This window comes from Balaenoptera physalus (genome assembly GCF_965194825.1).
Source record: "Balaenoptera physalus genome assembly, chromosome: 9".
Taxonomy (NCBI): domain Eukaryota; kingdom Metazoa; phylum Chordata; class Mammalia; order Artiodactyla; family Balaenopteridae; genus Balaenoptera; species Balaenoptera physalus.
Genome location: NC_138888.1, coordinates 180128 through 198570, shown reverse-complemented (window position 1 = coordinate 198570; position 18443 = coordinate 180128). Strand labels below are relative to the sequence as shown.

General features: G+C 47.7%; 1 protein-coding gene across 5 annotated transcripts in view; it reads left to right on the top strand.

Annotated features, from left to right (window-relative positions):
- The first annotated feature begins 212 nt into the window (after positions 1–212).
- Positions 213–18443, top strand: part of FAM120B (family with sequence similarity 120 member B) — an 85036-nt gene continuing 66805 nt past the window's right edge. For 2 of the 5 annotated variants that reach the window (XM_082475758.1, XM_082475756.1), the window contains exons 1-3: positions 214–363; positions 11238–12707; positions 17714–17894. In XM_082475758.1, the coding sequence (XP_082331884.1) occupies positions 11259–12707; positions 17714–17894 (1630 nt within the window). In that variant the 5' untranslated portion in view covers positions 214–363; positions 11238–11258. The other 3 variants (XM_082475757.1, XM_082475755.1, XM_082475759.1) reach the window with 3 other exon arrangements.

The following is an 18443-nucleotide window of genomic DNA, read 5'->3' as shown; positions in this document are numbered from 1 at the left end:
CCTGCCGTCTCCTAGCAGCCCGCACCGCCCTCCCGGCGCTCTTCCGCCAAACTGCGGCGTCAAGGCACAGGCTCGCATGTCCGCACCACTAGTGGCCCAAAGCGCCAGCGGGTGAGCCAGCGGCAGCCGAGCGAGGCGTGACCCCGACCTCCACGCACCGCGCGGTTTCCGAGGCAACGGGCGCTGCGCCTGCGCATCTCGCTCCCCGGCGCAAGTGGGGGCCCGGCCGCGCAGGCCCCGCCCACCGAGCGGGCGGGGCGGTCTCTCGGGCGGAAACGCGCGAGCGGAAGCGGAAGTGCGCGGCGGCTGCGACGGGCCGAGGTTTGTGCGGGCGCGTCTCCGGCTGTGCTGGCGCATCTCTAGGTAGGGCCGGGCCTGCGGGGCCAGCGCGTCTGGGCCGCTCTCGGCCGTCGCCTCGGCGCGGCGGCTGCGCTCGTGGTTCTGCGCCGTCGCGGTCTGGGCCGCGTCTCCCTCACCGCATGTCCCCACAGCCGTGCGCCCTGCCTGCTCCTCCCGGTGCCGCTTTGGCCCGACTCCTCCCCGGAAAGAGGTGTGCAGTTCCGGGTCGCCGTGTGGTCCCTGTTGGCCGTAGGGAGGCGTCCTCTGACCTTTGCACTTGGCGTCTCCGAACTTGGGCGCCTTTCCCAGTGACCCGGCTGTTCTGAGCCGGGACCGTAGCACCCAGCAAGCACCATGCCCTCCGGGGAATAAAGGCTGACGGGATGACGCCTAGGTGGCTGAGAGGATGATTTGTCCATGTCGGCCAAGGAGGGGCCAGAAGTTTCTATACGGGGGGGGGGGGTGGATTCCAGCTTAGTTTCGAATAAGTGGGAGTTGGGAGGTGCTGAGGGGCAAGAAGCCATTCATTCCTTCAGAGGGAACAGAATGCTCAAGACCTGAAGGTTTGAGACTGCCTGGCATATTCTGGGAGAGACAGGGTGCTAGAGCTGGGGATGGCAGGAAACTCAGGGGAATTGGGAACAGGGAAGTGATGTGATCGGATCGTAGTGTTAAAAGAGTCATCTGGCAGGCGTAGGGATGGTGGTGCTGGGTGACTGCATGTGATAAGAGGGCTTTTGCAGCCATTTAAGGAAGAAGTTTTAGGACTGAAAACCTGGAAATGGTAGTGGGGAGAACTTGGAGGTGAGTTTGATGGGGAAAAAGTGAGGCCGTGGTATTTCCAGTGACTTCCACATTTTTGGCTTGAGCGCTTGAGTAGGTGATGCAGAGAATGAGAACCACAGAATGGGGACAGGTCTGCAGCATCAGGTTCCTCACCTGTCGCCTCCCAAATGTATTACGCTCTGGTTCCTCCGTGTCTGGTGTCCTCCTCCTGTTTTGTCCTCCACCTCTGTCATTTCTGAATCGTGGCCTCCCATCCTCATGTGCTCTGTGGCCTGCCCACGTTTGGGCCTTTCTGTTAGGAGCTACCACTCCTGCACCACCACAGCCTTCACACATTCTCTATGTGTCGATTTCCCCATCACCCCATCTCTGCCATCTCTAAGCTCTGCCGTAGGGGTTTTCCCCCAACCTGGCCATCTCTCCCTCCCAGGACTGCAGTGGTGCATTCCTTATTGGTTGTGTTCAAGGAAAGCAGTGAGAACACCTTGGCTGTGTCAGGTCGCACACTACTCATCTCCACACATACCGTTTCCTGACCACCTTACCTCCCAGTTTCTTTGTGTAATTTCGAACAGGCATGTCTGTCTTCCAGACATGGAAATCTCTAATCACTTCTGGCCCTCAGTTTTCTCGTCTGTGAACTGAGAAGACCGCAGTAGGTGTTGGTGGAGGTCACTTACAGCTTTTACTATTCTGAGGTTCTCCCTACTCCCTGAGCCTGAATCAGTGTCATTTATGGGGCAGGTTTACTGTAAAGCTAATGAAGTTCAGGCTTCAGGGTCCTCGCTTTCACAGGTCCCTTCCAAGGCACTGGGAAGGACCTCAGTGGTCTTGTGTTTATAATTTTTTATTTTTTATTTTTATTTATTTATTTTTAAAAATTTATTTATTTTTGGCTGCGTTGGGTCTTCGTTGCTGTGCGCGGGCTTTCTCTAGTTGCGGCGAGTGGGGGCTACTCTTTGTTGCGGTGCGCGGGCTTCTCACTGCAGTGGCTTCTCTTGTTGCGGAGCACGGGCTCTAGGCGTGCGGGCTTCAGTAGTTGTGGCTCGCGGACTCTAGAGCGCAGGCTCAGTAGTTGTGGCTCATGGGCTTTGTTGCTCTGCAGCATGTGGGATCTTCCCGGACCAGGGATCAAACCCATGTCCCCTGCATTGGCAAGCGAATTCTTAACCACTGCGCCACCAGGGAAGTCCCATAATAGTGTATTCTTTTTTAGAAGAGGGACCTCAAATTATATGTTTCAGGCCCTACAGTACTTGGATCCCTACGAAACTGGCCATTAGTCATATCCGGCTGTCTTGGTTCTTGTGTTCTTGTCCTTCAGACTTTCCCCTCCCCACCTCCTACTCCTCCTTGTGTGTGCCTCTTATTGAGGCTTAGAGAGAAAATATGAATGAATGGAGCTGGTCAAACTCCTGCTGTAACCTGGCTTTGGTTTGCTCTTGGGTCAGGAAGAGAGGTGTCAGATTGGCAACTTAGCACCGTGGGCAGAATCTTCACAGCAGTGCATGTATTTGATTTGCTTGTGTGCTGGGTTGCCATCTCTTTCAAGAAAAGGTTGAAAGTAAGAAGGGAAGTCCACTTAATTGAGATCATAAAAGCAACTCTTATCTCTGTGGAAACTAGAATCATACACTGGAACTTCATTCAGAGGAATTAATCGCATCCTTATTTTATTAGTTTGAAAGTGAGGCAACCCTTATGCTATCAGTTACTTTTATAGAGCTTTATAATAAGTGTGAATAACTTTTACATTTTCATTTGCTTTTAGAAGCAAATTTCTGTTTCTTTACAAGGTGTTCTGTTGGAAAAGTCTTCAGAGTTAAAACATGTTATTTAAGGTTTAAATTATTTATATAAATATAATAAGATACTTCTAAAGGATTTTATAGTAGTAGTTTAAAATCTGCCAAATTGAGAGGTAAATCATTATCTTATTTTTACAAATAAGGAAATCAATGATGTACAAAGAGAGTCAGTGATTTGTCTTCAGTCAGCCAGTAAATCAGGGCCATTGCTAGCTAAAAAAGCCAGGTCCTAAGCACTCTTTTCCTTATAAAAACGTATGGTCCAGAGAAGGAGGAGTCCATTTAAGTCAGCTCTTACTGTCGAATGCTTGCTATAGCATGGACCGAGTTTATACTTGCCCATACCTGTCCAGCTGCACGCCCGTGTGCGTGCTAGGCTGTAGAAAGTACACAGCAGAGATGGATGCTTCCCCATCAGTCCTTGAGCCGAAGAATCAACTCAGTACAGATTCGTGTAAGTTACTGTAAGTCATTTATAATAAAGCGGTTGGCAACCAGGACAAGGGGACAGTAAGTCTTTGAACAGCAGAGTTTGCTGGATAGTTCAGTTTTGGATTTTTGCCCATTAAGCACCAAAATTTCACATTTAGGATGGAAATCTTTCTAAAATAGAGTATTTCCCTGCTTTTTAAATTTTTTTAAAATTTTTAAAAACATTTTTTAAATTAAAAAAAATTTTTTATTTTTAAATTAAAAAAAAATTTTTTTTTTTTTTTGGCCACACCACAGTAGCTTGCGGGATCTTACCCCAGGCCCCCTGCAGTGGAAGCACGGAGTCCTAACCACTGGAGCCATTCCCTACTTTCTTAATAGAGTGTGCTAAATATGATACGAACTTTCCCTAACCCCTGTGATATGATCTCAAGTAAACATTTTAAACATAAGATTTGTGATGCAAACGGTGTTAGGGCTCGTTGAGGCACATACAACTGTTTTCCCTGTTATTTGTTTGGAGTTTTTATGTCTTTCGGCCCCTTTCAGTTTTTCTGTCCCTTTGCTTTCCCCAGGTCAGCTGTTAGAGGTTCTGACCCTTGTCACTATGTGCATGCCTGCAAATGCCCTTTCCATACTTTTCTCTACTGTGGACTTAGGAGCTAATTGTTAGAACTATGGAGAAGAAGAATTTATAGATGATAAATCAGAGCCTGAGAAGTCGTTCATGAATAAATTATTTCAGTTTTACTTGTGAATTTTAAAATTTATATTGGAGTCTTATCCTACATTCTGGATACACGAGGCGTAAGTTTTTGTAGGTGGCAGACATTTTCCTTTTCTATGTTCATTGACTTGAAGGGGTTTTGTAGCGCTGCAGTCGGGTGGGGAAAGGCCCAGGGTCCAGCCTTCTGGGTTGCTCCTTTAGTCCAGATGTTCTGTTGGGCCCCTGGGACTGGGAGGACCTTCAGAAAGGAGCGCTCTGGGCTAAGCGCGTGCCCCGCAGGCTGACTCTGCCATGCGAGTTGGTGTTCCGCGCGTGCCGGCAGCCAGATCACTCTGAAGTGCAGTGTTGGGGTGGGGGCTCCCCTAGTGAGAGGAACCGGCTTCGGAGGCAGGTGGATTCAAATCCCGGCTTTGCCGTTGCTGTTTGTGACCTCAGGCAGGTGACTGAGCAGCACACACTTGCTGGCTGCCGCCCAGCAGGCAGCCATTCCTGCCTTCGTCGCTGGCAGGCGTGCCTCACAGTGAAGTCTGAACAAAACTTGATAGTGTGCCAGTGGGACGAGAGGGGTGTCTGCCGTGGGGCTTGTAGAATAAGCTGCACGTATTTAAAGTGTACGGCTTGGTGCGTTTTGACATGTGTTTGCGCACCCCCAGGCTTGCTTCTTTCCTGACGGACCCTGAGCCTTTGCTCCCTCTTTCAAGGTGCATGTCTTAGGGACTTTGTCTTGCTCGTTGCTGTGCCCACAGCTGCTAGATCTTTGGTATATGGGGGGAGGGGGGTGGAGGAGCAGAAGAGCCTCTCTGTACCCTCCTTTGTATTTTGCAGCAGGAAACAGGGCTCTGCCTCCCTGCAGTGTTGGGGCTCTTCCACATCCACGTGAGGGAGGGTGCTGGGCGGTGCCCGGGGTAGCTGGTTTTCTCCAGTCCGGCCTGCCTCTCTCCCTCCTCCGCAGCACAGGCAGGGCAGTGCTTCTAAAAAGCGCTTGCTTAAGAGCCCTGAGCAGCATCTGCTTTCCCTTAGGATGCAGTGTACACGTGCGTGCGGCTGTGGAGACTGGTCGCTGCGCCTCTTCATCTCTCCAGACTTCTTCCCTTACTGCAGAGGTTCTGGCCAGACTGAGGGGTTTTGTTTTTGTTTTTTTCCCCCCATTTTCCATGTTGAAGAACACATTTATGATACAGTAAATAAAGTTGCAGATTAAACTACCTAATAGAACGGATATTTTAAGCACCTTAGAAACACTGATTTAATAATAAAAAAGACACCTTATGGACTTAAAAAAGATTCATCCCTTATTCCTCTCGCTCACGCCCCCCGTCCGCCTGCTCTCCCCCTCCCTCTGGCTGTGCCTGCCGGCTCTTCTGCCTCATGTCAGGGCCGCTTGGCATGCCCTTCCTTGGGAGGGCCGTCGCGGATCCCAGGTCTGGGTTGGGTCTTCCTGCTGAATATTATGCACGCTCTCTGCTTTTCTCTGCCCTATAGTAATACCCAAGTGATCATTGCTTGTTGGAGGTTTTCCTGCTGGAGCATAAGCTGCCAGAAGGCAGGGACCCTAATCTGTCTTAGTCATAGCTCCACGTCTGCTGTAGCGATGACAAAGGTAGTTGCTGAATGAATAAACCCGATTTATGTCTAAATAAAGTTACCTGGTGTCACTGAGGAGAAGTAAGTGTGAATGAGTTACAACTACAGTTGGGGAAAAATGACCAATATGTGCTTTTGCGTTGACTCAGCAGTTTCACATCTAAGATTAATCCCAAGGAAATGATCAGAGATAGTGTGTTCAGAGATGTGTATTCACTGATGTGATTGACATTCTTATTTATGGCATGCAGCATTGGAAATGAATGTTCAACAGTAGGGTTAAATAACTCCTATTATGTCTACATGGTGCATCCATTAAAAGTGACACTGCAGGAGAAGGTTAACGTTATGACTTGGCAATATATTCATAATAAACTAAGACACAGAAGTAGATTATAGAAAAGCATGATCCCAATTTTTAGTAACAATGAATAATTAAAAAAACTAGAAATACATACTCAAATGTTTGTTGTAGTCATCCTTGGAAGATGAGATTATGAGTAGTTTTTTTTCTTTTTGTGCTGTCCTTAATTTCTGCAAAGAACATGGCTACTTTTTTTTTCATGGCTACTTTTTTAATCAGAAAAAAAAATTTTATAAATAAGTACGTTCCTGATATTAAAAAGTAATATAGGTAGTAAAAATCATAAATACAGTAAAGCCTGACTAAAATTTATATGGCTTTGTTTTAAATTTTGAGATAATTTAATAATTTTGACTTGTGCTGGGCTTATTTCACTAAACTTTAGCAACTAATGCAAAATGTTTGATGACCAAATTTATAATGTAAATAAAATTGCATCACAACAATTGAGTCTTATAAACCTCATTTTGCATATAAGAAGAATGAAGTAACTTGCTCCAAGATTCACTGCTAGTGCGTGGAGGTTAGAATTTCAACTCAGCTCAGTTTTGTTGTAGAGCCTTCCCTTCTGTCAGCAGTGCTGTGCTGCCCAGTGTTCTGTCTTTTTCCCTAGGACGCAGCCAGGAGGGGTTGAGCTCCCAACTCCATCTGCCACACACGGTTTTCTGAATGTTGGCGTCAGTGGTCATGGCCAGACTGTGGTCCGGAGGGTCCTCCAGGGAGGGCACCCTGAGTCTGGAGTCGTGACGGCTGTAGGCTTCCCATTTCTACTTTGAATAAACTTTATTGAGGTTGAAGTTAGCGTTAAAATATCCCTCTGACACTTGTTAAGACAGTGAGAAGGACTCTCTTCAAGACTTGAGTGGGGAGAGAGGCGGGCTCAAGTTCGAACACAGCACAGACACCGGGGGATTGAGAGCCTGCAGCAGAGGGAGGGCCAGTGGGACCGGAGGGCGGGGGAGCAGCTAGACCCGATCTTGGGGAGGGTCACGTGTCAAGGGGGGGGGTTGCTCAAGCTGACTCAGCAGGAATCTGGCTGAAATTGGTAAGGATGACCTTGCAGCTCAAGGTGGAGGCCTGTCGAGAAGAGGGCCCAGGAGCCTAAGTTTGGTCAAGGAGAGCGTGTTGGCCAGTAGTTCCGCGAGTCCCGTGTGGAGGCCTCTGACGCAGGGAGACCAGCCTGGGTGCAGCCCCCCCGGGACCACCCTCGGTGAACCGCTGCCCTGGCTGTGCATTCGTGAATTCCAGCAAACACTGGGCAGTTGCTGTGTATCGTGTGCTGGCCTGGGACACGTTTTTATCTCTGAATTTTCAGTCCCTGTTCTTACCCTGCTGTGTTGAAAGGGTCCCTGTAAGTTCCTCTTTTTAGCTGGGGCTAAGGGGGAGGAGAGGAGAGAGCAGACTTCAGACCCTCCACTTCAAGGTGTGAGGGGCCTCATGAGAGGGCCCAGGCCCAGACAGCAGGTTACCACTGAGAGAACAATTGTCCAAGACTCAGACACGAAGCAACGGAAAAAGAGGACTGTATGTTCTTCACTGAATCCTGGGACATTGTCCAAGAGATCCTTCCAAGATTATTCAGTTTTCTAACAGAAGGTCCCGCTCTGTTTTACTTTGCTGTTTACTCTTCATGAGAGCTCAAACACTGTGATGTTACATGTTAACTTTTAGATTTTTGTCTTGTAGAGACATTATTTCTGTCTGATAAAGATCTATCCAAAGGTTATGGTTCTATTTCTGTAGGACATTAACCCAGTTCGTCTCCAACTTTAAAAAGCTCACTTTGGTCGGCCAGCTCTTCAGATGCGCTGGAACTGGCTTCCTGTCTTACAGTCTCTTTCATTAATTTATATTTGCATGGGTTATGTCTTTTCACCTTTGAACATTATGCCTTGACACCTTTGGGATGCTGGAGGTGGCTCAAGGTGGCCGCAACTGCTGGTACTGGTTGCCTACAAACACTGCTCCATGGGGGGGTGTGCCCTGGGCTGTCCATGGGTCCACTGTCCCTGTGTCCAGAGTGACTCTCCATGTGTAGCTTTTGACCCCGTTCTCTCAGTGGCAGATAGGGTGCATATGTGTTTTGCTGAGCCCTGCCTCTCTCTTCATTTCTCTAAGTGTGTGTCCGCTGAAAGACTGTGAATAAAGGAGCTTCTGGGCTTTTCTCTCCAGGCTTCATTTACTGGTAGCCCAGTACATTGGGATTGGTCTGGGTGTAAGGAGAACAGAGCCATTGCTAGGAGCGAGGCCTCCTCCCGTGTCACACACTCTAGCTGCACTTGTGTGCCTGCTGCTGCTTCCTAAAATCTCCTGCACTGATGCTTTGTTTCCCGAACCAGTTGGTCAGCTACTCAAGGGCAGACTCTACTCTGTACTTCTTCTTTGCCCGCAGTTGGAATCTATAAACTTGTTGATTCCTGATTTCTCTTTATACACTTGCCCTTGGATGCCTTTATCTGTTTATTCGTTCACAAGTGCTTGCCAGGCCCTCATGTGCCTATACTGTGCTGGGTGTTAGGGATCTGACAGGGTGACATCTTCTGCCCTGAGGCCCGCATTAGCGCATGTGACTCCCAGACTGTGTTTTGGGCAGTGGGACTCCTGCCTAGTGAGACGTAAATTTTGTTTTCCTTCCAGACAACAGTTATCTAGATAATGACAATTTCCTGTATAATTTGCAGGTAGAATAAGTGAAATTTTATATATGTGTATGTATATATACAGGTATAATTTTACAATATATATTATATAATCATATTATATGTGTTTGCAATCATCTTAAAAACTACCTTTAGAGTATATGCTGTTAGCAATAAAAGGCTTTAAAAAACAGAAGAAAGTTATTTAAAAAGGTGATATCCACAGACTTCTCTTTTTAAGCATCTCCTTTCACACCACACTGACTGCATTGATGGCGGGCTAACACTGCATTAACGCTTTGAAGAGCCGAAGTGCCGGAAGGCATCCTCTAACGCCCAAGTCCCCAAACCTTTGCCTATCCAAAATTGTCTTTGTGAGTGCCATAGAAGAGCACATTGTAACATGACATTCCTGAGGTAATTTGTGATTCAAACTGTGAGAAATTGGCAGTGTGAAAGACAGGAGAAACCAGTACATGTTTAAAAAATAGTGAGCTTTTCACTACTGGGATAAGCAAGGAGGAAAAACATTTGAATAAAATCAAAGCAGAGGCTGAGCCCGACCTCTTGCAGAATAAAGAGGGGAGTGTTTCAAGAAACTCAGTGTTGTCACTTGCAGTTTTAGTAGAAAAATGCTTGGAACAAAAATGTCTTCTTATCGGTGCGGGAAGGCAGCCAACGCAAATGTGGCAGAGCTGCTGCGCAAATGGACCCACGTCTGTGTGGGGTGGGAGGGAAGGCGGTGCCGGGGCTTTTGCCCTCCTGGCTCCGTCTCCACGTGGGCTTGGTTGGTGGGAGGGTCCTCGGCACCCCGCACGGAGCCGGGGGAGAAGCAGGCCTCCTCTCACAGTATAGAAGAGGCAGCCTCCCGCTGGGTAAGACCTACCTCGGATCCAGGATCCACCTGTCGTCCACAGACCTTGCCTTTTTTTTTTTTTTAAATCCATTTTGGTATTTTGTACAGTCTGACATTGTGTTCTGAAACATATCTCCTTTCCACACCAGGCCCAGAGGGCCCGACTGGAGAACTACCTTATGGCTGAGATAATCATGTTATGAAGTCTATCGTCTGCTTCAGAAACACACACCTTCCCAAGATGAACCCAATGCTAGTAATAGGTCTACAGTGGTTTGGGGTATGTGGATCCATTATGAGTAACAACTTAATGAGCAAGGCCTCACTCAATTTCAACTTAAATGTGTGCTATTTGTGTCCACTCAGTTTTTAGATATTCTTTATTATTAATGGCTGTTAAACAGATAACTTCAAATTCTCTTAGGGGCAAGGGTCCATTAACAGGCAGCACATTCTTAAAAGATAAATCACGAGGGGGCCTTTTCCCAGCCTAGTAATTTATTTACTGAAATAGGGCTAATAGTTTTTTACCCGCCAGGGTTGTTGTGAAGAGTGGAGACGTGCCTTGAGTGCGCAGCGCTGTCTGGCAGGCAGTGGGCACAGACAGGACCTGTTACTGCTGTGTGTGGGCAGCCTGGGGCTCCGGCCCTCAGTCCCCAGCCTGGGAGAGGCACCATTCGCTCTTGTGCTGCTGTTTGCATAATAAGGGTTTTTTTGTTTTGTTTTATCGGAGGATGGGAAGCCCTGATGAAAAGAATAGGCCGTTAAGATAAAAGATGTCTGACTACTGATGGATGTTACTGGCTATATTACACCTTTTATTATGCGTAAGGACATCATACTTATTACATAAAGGACTCTGCTTAAATTTTTTCCAGAGTGTGAATTCTGACCCTTTGAACTATTTTGTGTGTTTTTACATTTTAGAATGGGCAGTTTTCCATCCAAAGTCAGTCAGTCACCACCTCAAATGTTGCTGCATTTGGCCTAGTGAATTTTCATGTAGTTTTCTTTTTAACACCTTTATTGAGATGCACTTGATGCACAGGAAACTGCACGTATGTACAGTGTATGATTCGAGAGGTTGAGCATGCGTTCACCCGTGACACCATCCCCACAGCCAAGGTGGTGAATGTGTCCCATCACCCTGTCTCCGCTCTGTCAGTCCCTGTCTCCTCCTGCCCCACTGCGGGCGACCACAGGGCTCTCGCCACTGCGGGCAGCTCAGCTCCCAGTGGGCTAGGCTTTTACGTAAGTGGGATCATGCAGTGTGCACTCCTTGGTCCAGCTTTCACTCAGCACAATTATTTTGAGAAACATCAGTGTTGCACGTACCAATTTTACATTTTACGTTTTCAAAATTAACTTCTGTTTGAGCTCCTAGATGGGCAGTATTACTTCTTTGAAATCGTTAACCTGTTTTTGAACTTTGTTGAGAAATCTCTTGAATAGTAGTCTTAGTGACAATCTTAAAAGAGTGCTGCCCTGTGCTGTCCTGGTGGAAGTCCGACTCAGCACCTCACTCGCAGGTGCAGCCCCACGGGTGTGTCCGGGGAAGCCTCTTCAGGCTCCTGACCGGCGTGACGTGCTCTGTGTCATGCTGGAGACAGAGAGTGAATGTTAAATATTGTCTGTGTTTGCTCTGAAAGGCGCCATATGTCTGGAGATAATGCCATAAGTACTCATTTCTTTTCCTTTCCAGATCCTTTCCAGGAGGTCAGTTATGGGTGTGAGAGGCTTACATGGATTTGTGGGAAGTAGCTGCCCACATGTATGTATGGTAGTAAATTTCAAAGAGCTGGCAGAGCACCACCGAAGCAGGCATCCTGGAGGGACTCCTACCATTGTGGTCGACGCCATGTGTTGCCTCAGATACTGGTACACGCCGGAATCTTGGATCTGTGGTGGCCAGTGGCGGGAATACTTTTCTTCTTTGCGAGAATTTGTGAAAACTTTTACAGCTGTTGGCATCAAGTTGATATTCTTCTTTGATGGCATGGTGGAGCAGTCCAAGAGAGACGAGTGGGTGAAACGAAGACTCAAGAACAACAGGGAGATAGCCAAGATCTTCCATTATATCAAGTCCCACAGGGAGCAGCCTGGCAGAAACATGTTCTTCATCCCCTCAGGGCTGGCCATATTCACTCAGTTTGCCTTGAAGGCCCTGGGTCAGGAAACTCTGTGTTCGTTACAGGAGGCCGACTATGAGGTGGCTTCCTACGGCCTCCGGCACAACTGTCTTGGGATTCTTGGAGAAGACACTGACTATTTAATTTATGACACCTGTCCCTACTTTTCCATCAGTGAGCTCTCCCTGGACAGTCTGGACACCGTCATGCTCTGCCGAGAGAAGCTCTGTCAGAGCCTGGGTCTCAGCCTGTCCGACCTTCCTCTACTGGCCTGCCTGCTTGGCAACGACATCATCCCAGAAGGCATGTTCGAAAGCTTTCGTTACAAGTGCTTGTCTTCTTATACCTCTGTGAAAGAGAACTTTGACAAAAAAGGTAACATTATCTTAGCTGTAGCAGACCACATATGTAAAGTTCTTCGGTTGCATCAAGGTGAGAAGAAGCTGGAAGAGATGTTACCTTTGGGGCCAAACAAAGCTCTTTTTTATAAAGGAATGGCATCATATCTTTTGCCAGGACAGAAATCTCCATGGTTTTTCCAAAAACCTAAAGGTGTAGTAACTTTGGACAAGCAGGTACTGTCCATGAGTTCAGATCCTAAATCCAAGCAAGAAGTTCCTGTGTGTACACACCCTGAATCCAAGCAGGAAATTCCCATGTGTACAGACCCTGAATCCAAGCAAGAAGTTCCTTTGTGTACACACCCTGAATCCAAACAAGAGGTTCCCATGTACACAGACCCTGAATCCAAACAAGAAGTTCACATGTGTACACACCCTGAATCCAAGGAAGAAGTCACCATGTACACCGACCCTGAATCCAAGCAAGAAGTTCCCTTATGTACACACCCTGAATCCAGGCAGGAAGTTCTCTTATGTACACACCCTGAATCCAAGCAGAAATTACCTGTAGGTATGGACCCTGAATTTAACCTAGAAGCACCGCTGTGTACAAACCCTGAAATTAAACAAGAAGATCCTGTAAATATGGGGCCTGAAGTCAAGCAACAAATAACTATGGTTTCGGATCCTGAAATCTTAAAGGTATGTAGATGTGCCCACCCAAATCTAATATGTCATGATTGAAAGTGTACCCACTGATAGATTTGCCAGTGAATATTTATTGACTGCCTGCAGTGGTTAGGACACTGGGGTGGGGGCGGGGGGGCGGACACAGAACAGAACCCTTGGAGTTTAGCTAGGAAGTAAGGTACAATACACGTGAAAACCCACATTCATTATAAACTCTGTCTCACGTTGTTACATCACTGTTGCCGAGAGAGTGCTCGGAATTTGAAAGAGAGTAATCACTGTGGGTTAAGTACAGAGAGAAGCTCCCAGAGGAGGGATAACGGAAGCCAGGCCTTCATGGGGCCTGAGATTCGCTGTGAACAGGTGAAGTTGGGGTCTGTGGGAGCGCTGGGAGGGCTGGCGTGTAGAATCTGTCCCCTCAGGCACAGTTCTGGGGCAGGTAGCTGAGGCATGGGGTTTGAAGGGCTAAGTAAGGAGAAAACAGTTGGAAAAGATAGACTGCAGCCAGATGGTGGATTTTAGTACATGCCACGCTAGGAATTTGGACGTAGTCCTGAAGGTAATATAGAGCCTTGATCGTTTTTGAAGGAGAGCCACTGTTTATTAACTGCTTGCTGCGTGTAGGTTCTGTGTACGTGCAGTGCGTGTATTTTATCTCATTGAATCCTCTCGTTCTCCTTGGGTTACAGAGAAGGTGCATGTCCACATGAATGCCCCGAGGCATCTCAGCAAGTGCAGAACCAAACATGACCACAACCTTTCATTGTTCCTGGCCTTGACTGTCACCATCTTGCACAAGTTAAAAACCTGGGAACCATCTCTCCCATTTTTCATAACCAGTCTCTCCCAAGTCTTATTACTTTGATCTATTCAGTGGCTCTTACCACCCTAGGCCAAAATACCGCTGATGTGAGTGACTGCAGTCATCTCTGAGCGCTCTTTCTAAACAGACTTCTGCCCCTTCCCATCCATTTGTCGTGCTGCACACAGAAATAAAGCTCTTACTTGCGTTCCATAGCTCTTAGGAGGGACACAGTCACCGGAGCAAGGCTGGCAGCCATCACCCAGCCGCCACCTGCGGTTCCACCTTTGTCTGCCCCTCGGCCTTGCCTGCGCTCTTTGCCCTCCTGGACGGCTCTCCTGCCCCCTTCCGCCTTTTCCACCACACACGCCGAGAAGCCCCCTGACTGCCCACCCTGTGTGTGGGTGCCTGACATTTGCAGCACGTGCCCCTGGAATGTCGTGTCTGGTTCCTGTCTTTCCTGCTAGATGGGGCGGTTCTGTGAGGGCAGGACCTTGTTTGTCCTTGTCACTGCCAAGCCCCTTGTCCTGTCCTGCTGTCTGTCTGGTAGGGGCTGCTAGTTCAGTCTCAGAGAGGATGTTCTCTGTCTCTTGCATCTTTAGGTTTTCTCTAGTGACTTCTTCCCTCCTTCTTGTACAACTGCAAGGGTTCTCCTGTCTGCAAAGTCTTTCCCCTCTTTCTCTGTTACATATATTGTAGCAGAGGAGCTAAGAGGTAGAATGTGATACATATTTTATGAGAGTTGTAGGTGAAAAAGTACTAAGAAGTTAAGAAATTTATTCTACCGGGAAGCATTCTTAACTGCTTTTTAGAGGAAAAAGAATGTGGGTGGACATTGGAGGAAGGTTAGAAGTGGACCTCCACATGGAGGTGCTGCCAGGCAGTGGGACATGAGTAGAACATGACAGCACGGGGACGGGTGGGCCTCAGCAGAGAATGAGGGGTCATCTGATGAGGAAGAAGGAGAAGAGCATAGAGGAAGGACAGAACTAAACCTGGGCTCGACTTGCACGTGTTCAGTTTGGTTACTTAGGTGGTTCTCCAATGATACATCTCTACGTAGTTGCTCATGGTTCCCAGAAGGCGTTCCTCACTGTGTCTCCTTTAATCATCGCACAGCTCTGTCGCTAGACGCGCGGGTGAGGACACAGGTGTGAAAGGTTAAGTGACATGGCCTGCAGTAGTCACACGGCTAGTGCTTGGCAGACCCCGGGGTTGAACCCAAGCCTTTGACGCTTTACAAGATCACAGCCGCCTTCCCTGCTGGTCTAGAAGTTCATTGGCGCTTAGAGAGGTGACACAGTCATGGTCAGTAGTCTAGAAGCAGGAGCGTGGAAGAGTTTGTAAGGGAACCCCCCTGCTCTGAGTCTCATTCGAGAGGCGGTGGTGTCTGCTTCTCAGCCAGCCCAGGACTCTGACGGAGCGATCACCTGCCACATCCACAGCGCCATCCAGGCCCTCTCTGCTCATTCTCTTCTGCCCTGGCCCCTGCCAGTCCCCGACTCCCGCCCCGGTCTCCCGTCTGTGTACGCCTTGCACCTGTCCCGTCTGGGCTCCTCGTCACGCACCCTGGCTCGTTCGCCACACCCACCCCATACCCACCTGGGCTTCCGCTGTGCTCATGGGCGTCCTGGCCATCTCACCCGGTCTCCTGCAAGGGGAGTGCGGACGGGTTGGGTCTGACTGCCAAGGGTAGCACGTGCGCGCTGAAAGAGTTCAGGACTTAGTTCTTACACTCTTTAAGGAGGCATTGGCTATCAGGCAGAGGTGTGGTGAGTGAGATCAGATCTTTGTTTTTTAAAACATTGGGTACACGGCAGAGAATGGCTATTGGCACATAGGAGGGTTGGGTGGCCTCAGAGAGCTGTGGTCACCCAGGGGCCTGGGGGAGTTCAGATTACAGGGATTTGGGGAGCAATTTGGAGGCAAAAAAGGCAGGAGCTGGGGATGGGGTTGCTCTTTCAGGAGGTTTGGCAGAAAGAGCCTGGGATGGGAAGAGGCCGGAGAATCTGGTAGGCCTGTCTGCCGGTGCGGGGGTGGGGGGAGGGTAAGGGCAGATAGTGTGCTGTTCCAGTGACACTCGCATTTATTGAGCTTAGTGATACCTTTGAAAACAATTTTGAAGTTTCTTAAGTTTCCCTTAATTTTTCCTTAAAAATTTTTTTGCAATGGAGTCTTCCAGCCCTGTCAATAGGTAACCAAAATTCAGATGTGTGCATTTTGACCACACATAGTCACCCTAGAAATCCTTAGGTGCAAAGTTGCTGAATGCAGCAATTACCTGAGTACACACCCACAACCATTGCTCTTTCCTCCAGAGTTACACACTGTTGGATAAACTGAATTCTTGCTTTAGAATTTTCAGATTAGGTGCATATGGTAAAGGTTTTCCAAGTGTGGAATGCTATATAATATCTGCAGTTAAGGGCAGAGATAAAAAGATGCTGAGGTGATGAGCTAATTAATGAATTAATATTATGCTTGTAGAGAACTTCTCTGAAAACCCTGTGTATACCCAGAAAAGAACGTTACATCTCAATTTCTATAGAGTTGCCAAAATTGAAGATTTCTTGGTAGAGTGAGTATAACTTATTATAGCTATATACATAAATTTGTCAAAATACTAAGTCTTTTGAAATAAAAAAAGAGTAAGAAATGGAAGAGGGAATAGGAGAATAAATTAGAAGGTATTCTGCCTTAAAAGGATCATGAAATATCTAGCCATATTGTTTCTGATAGATTCTGTATCAAAAGGGGCATTATAGAGAAATAGGTTACTTCTAATGATCTTTGATTGGTTAGAGCATCAAGTAATAACTCTTTTGGAATCCTTGCTGACCTTAAAGTTGCTAGCTTGTCTGCCATCCTGATTTAAAGAAATTTTAGCCATGAGATAGACACTCGAGTATGTCCAGCCTGAGAGCAGAAGTTATCACCTATTGGCCGTGCACTATGTGCCAGCCTCGTATATTAACACATTTAATCCTCACAATAGTTCTGTGAGGTCAGCACCTTTGTTAAACCTATTTTACATATGAAGGAAGTGAGGAGTTAAAGGGATTAGGACTCAAGTCTACAATAATGAATGGGTGTGACTGAGCTGCTTCATGTGTATGAATAACGAGACACTGACACACAGAGGTTTTGATGTTCCAGGTTATTGTCAGCACACTTTAAGGGCCGTTAGTGGTAGGCTGGATTTAAATTCTGAAGAGTAATCTAGATGAATTTATTCCTGCAGTAATAAAAATGTTTTTGCAGGAACATGAAACCTGTATGGAGGATATTATAGGCCATCTGATCGTAACTACTCATTGAATGAGAAAGTGGTATCCATTTAAATCATCCATCTCATCACCTACCACGTGCTGCCACTGTGCTGCATTCGAAGTAGAAAGAAATGAGTGCCCAGTGCATAGTTTCTGCTCAGTAAAAAATTCCTGAACAGTTGAATGAACGTGATGCAGTTTCTAATCCCAAGGAGTTTATGGTTTCATAGGAGAAGTAAGGCCAGGTAACCAGTGTAGGGTAAATGTGAGTTGAGCCCATCAGGCCAGGGGTAGGTGAGTTGCTGCTCAAAGAGGGTGACAGGGTTATGGAGAGATGACGCTTTAGGGGAACCTCGAAGGGGCAGAGACTGGGAAGTGGCTGGTTGGGAAGGGCTGAAAGAGGTCAGTTTCCCGGAGCACAGGGAGGGTTCTTGCAGAACCGTGGAGGTTGGGCCCCAGAGAGTCCGCGAGGGGCAGTGGTGTACGCGGGAAAGGAGATGGAGGCCTCCGCGGGGCCTCCCTTGACTCTCAGGCTGAAGAATCTGTGGTAGCCGGCCAGATGCTTTGAGGAGGTATTGATTGGGCCTCTGTTTCCAGGAAGGCAGAGTATCGCTGGGATGAAGGGTGGGTTGGAGAGAGGAGAGACTGGCGGGGGCGGCTGGAGCCCTGGCTAGCATCTCTCCCTGTCAGGTGGACGGGGTGATGAATGATGGCAGAAGGAAGTATGACAAGTCTGGTGGGTGGTTGGAAATTGGAGGAGGAGGAAGAGGGGTAATAGAAGGTTTTGAGCTGGAAGCCCAAAGGAAAGGAAGCACAGAGGCCAGCTTGACGTCATGAGTCCAAGTGATAGTTACTCTACTTCTGAGCCCTTAGAGGCGTTGGATTTCCTATTAAAGGTCACTGTTTTGTTTTCAACGAGAAACCAGTTGCATTTAAATTTCCGGCAGGTCGCCAGAGCACATCACGTCCAGGCAGAGAGCTACCTGGTGTACAACGTCATGAGCAGCGGGGAGGTCGAATGCAGTAACAGCCTGGAGGACGCGATGGACCAAGCTCTGCCCAGCCAAGCCTTCGTCTACCGCCCAGTGCGGCAGCGGGTGTACTCCCTCTTGCTGGGGGATGGCAGAGGTGAGTCGTGGTCTCGCAGTGACTGTGCTCATGGAGCTGAATTCTGAGAACTGGCCAGACAAAGTAGAGTGCATTCTTGCAGGACTTGGGGTTTGTTTCTCTGTGAAATCTGTAATGGAGAATGCCACTCACATCTGTGCAGAATAAAGGGTAAAATGCCTTGGGACGTCTATATCTAATTAGCAAGCAGTTGACCAGTATTCATTAAAAGAGAAGTGCACTGTTTCTGTAAAATGTCGAGGTTTTTTTTTTTTTTGGCCGCACAGCTTATGGGATCTTATTTCCCCAACCAGCGATCGAACCCACGCCCCCTGCATTGGAAGTACAGAGTCTTAGCCACTGGACCACCAGGGAAGTCCCTAAAATGTTGTATTTTTATGCCTTAAAAGGATTCGTGCTTTTTAAAAAATGTGAAAACCCTTTCCTCCCGTAGGAGTATAGCGTGTGTTTATTATTAGAAGACAGCGTCTAGTTACTCTCCCTCAAAATGTGAGTTTCGTAAAATGATTGTATGTAATCTAGTACATCATATTTTAAAATATAAACAAA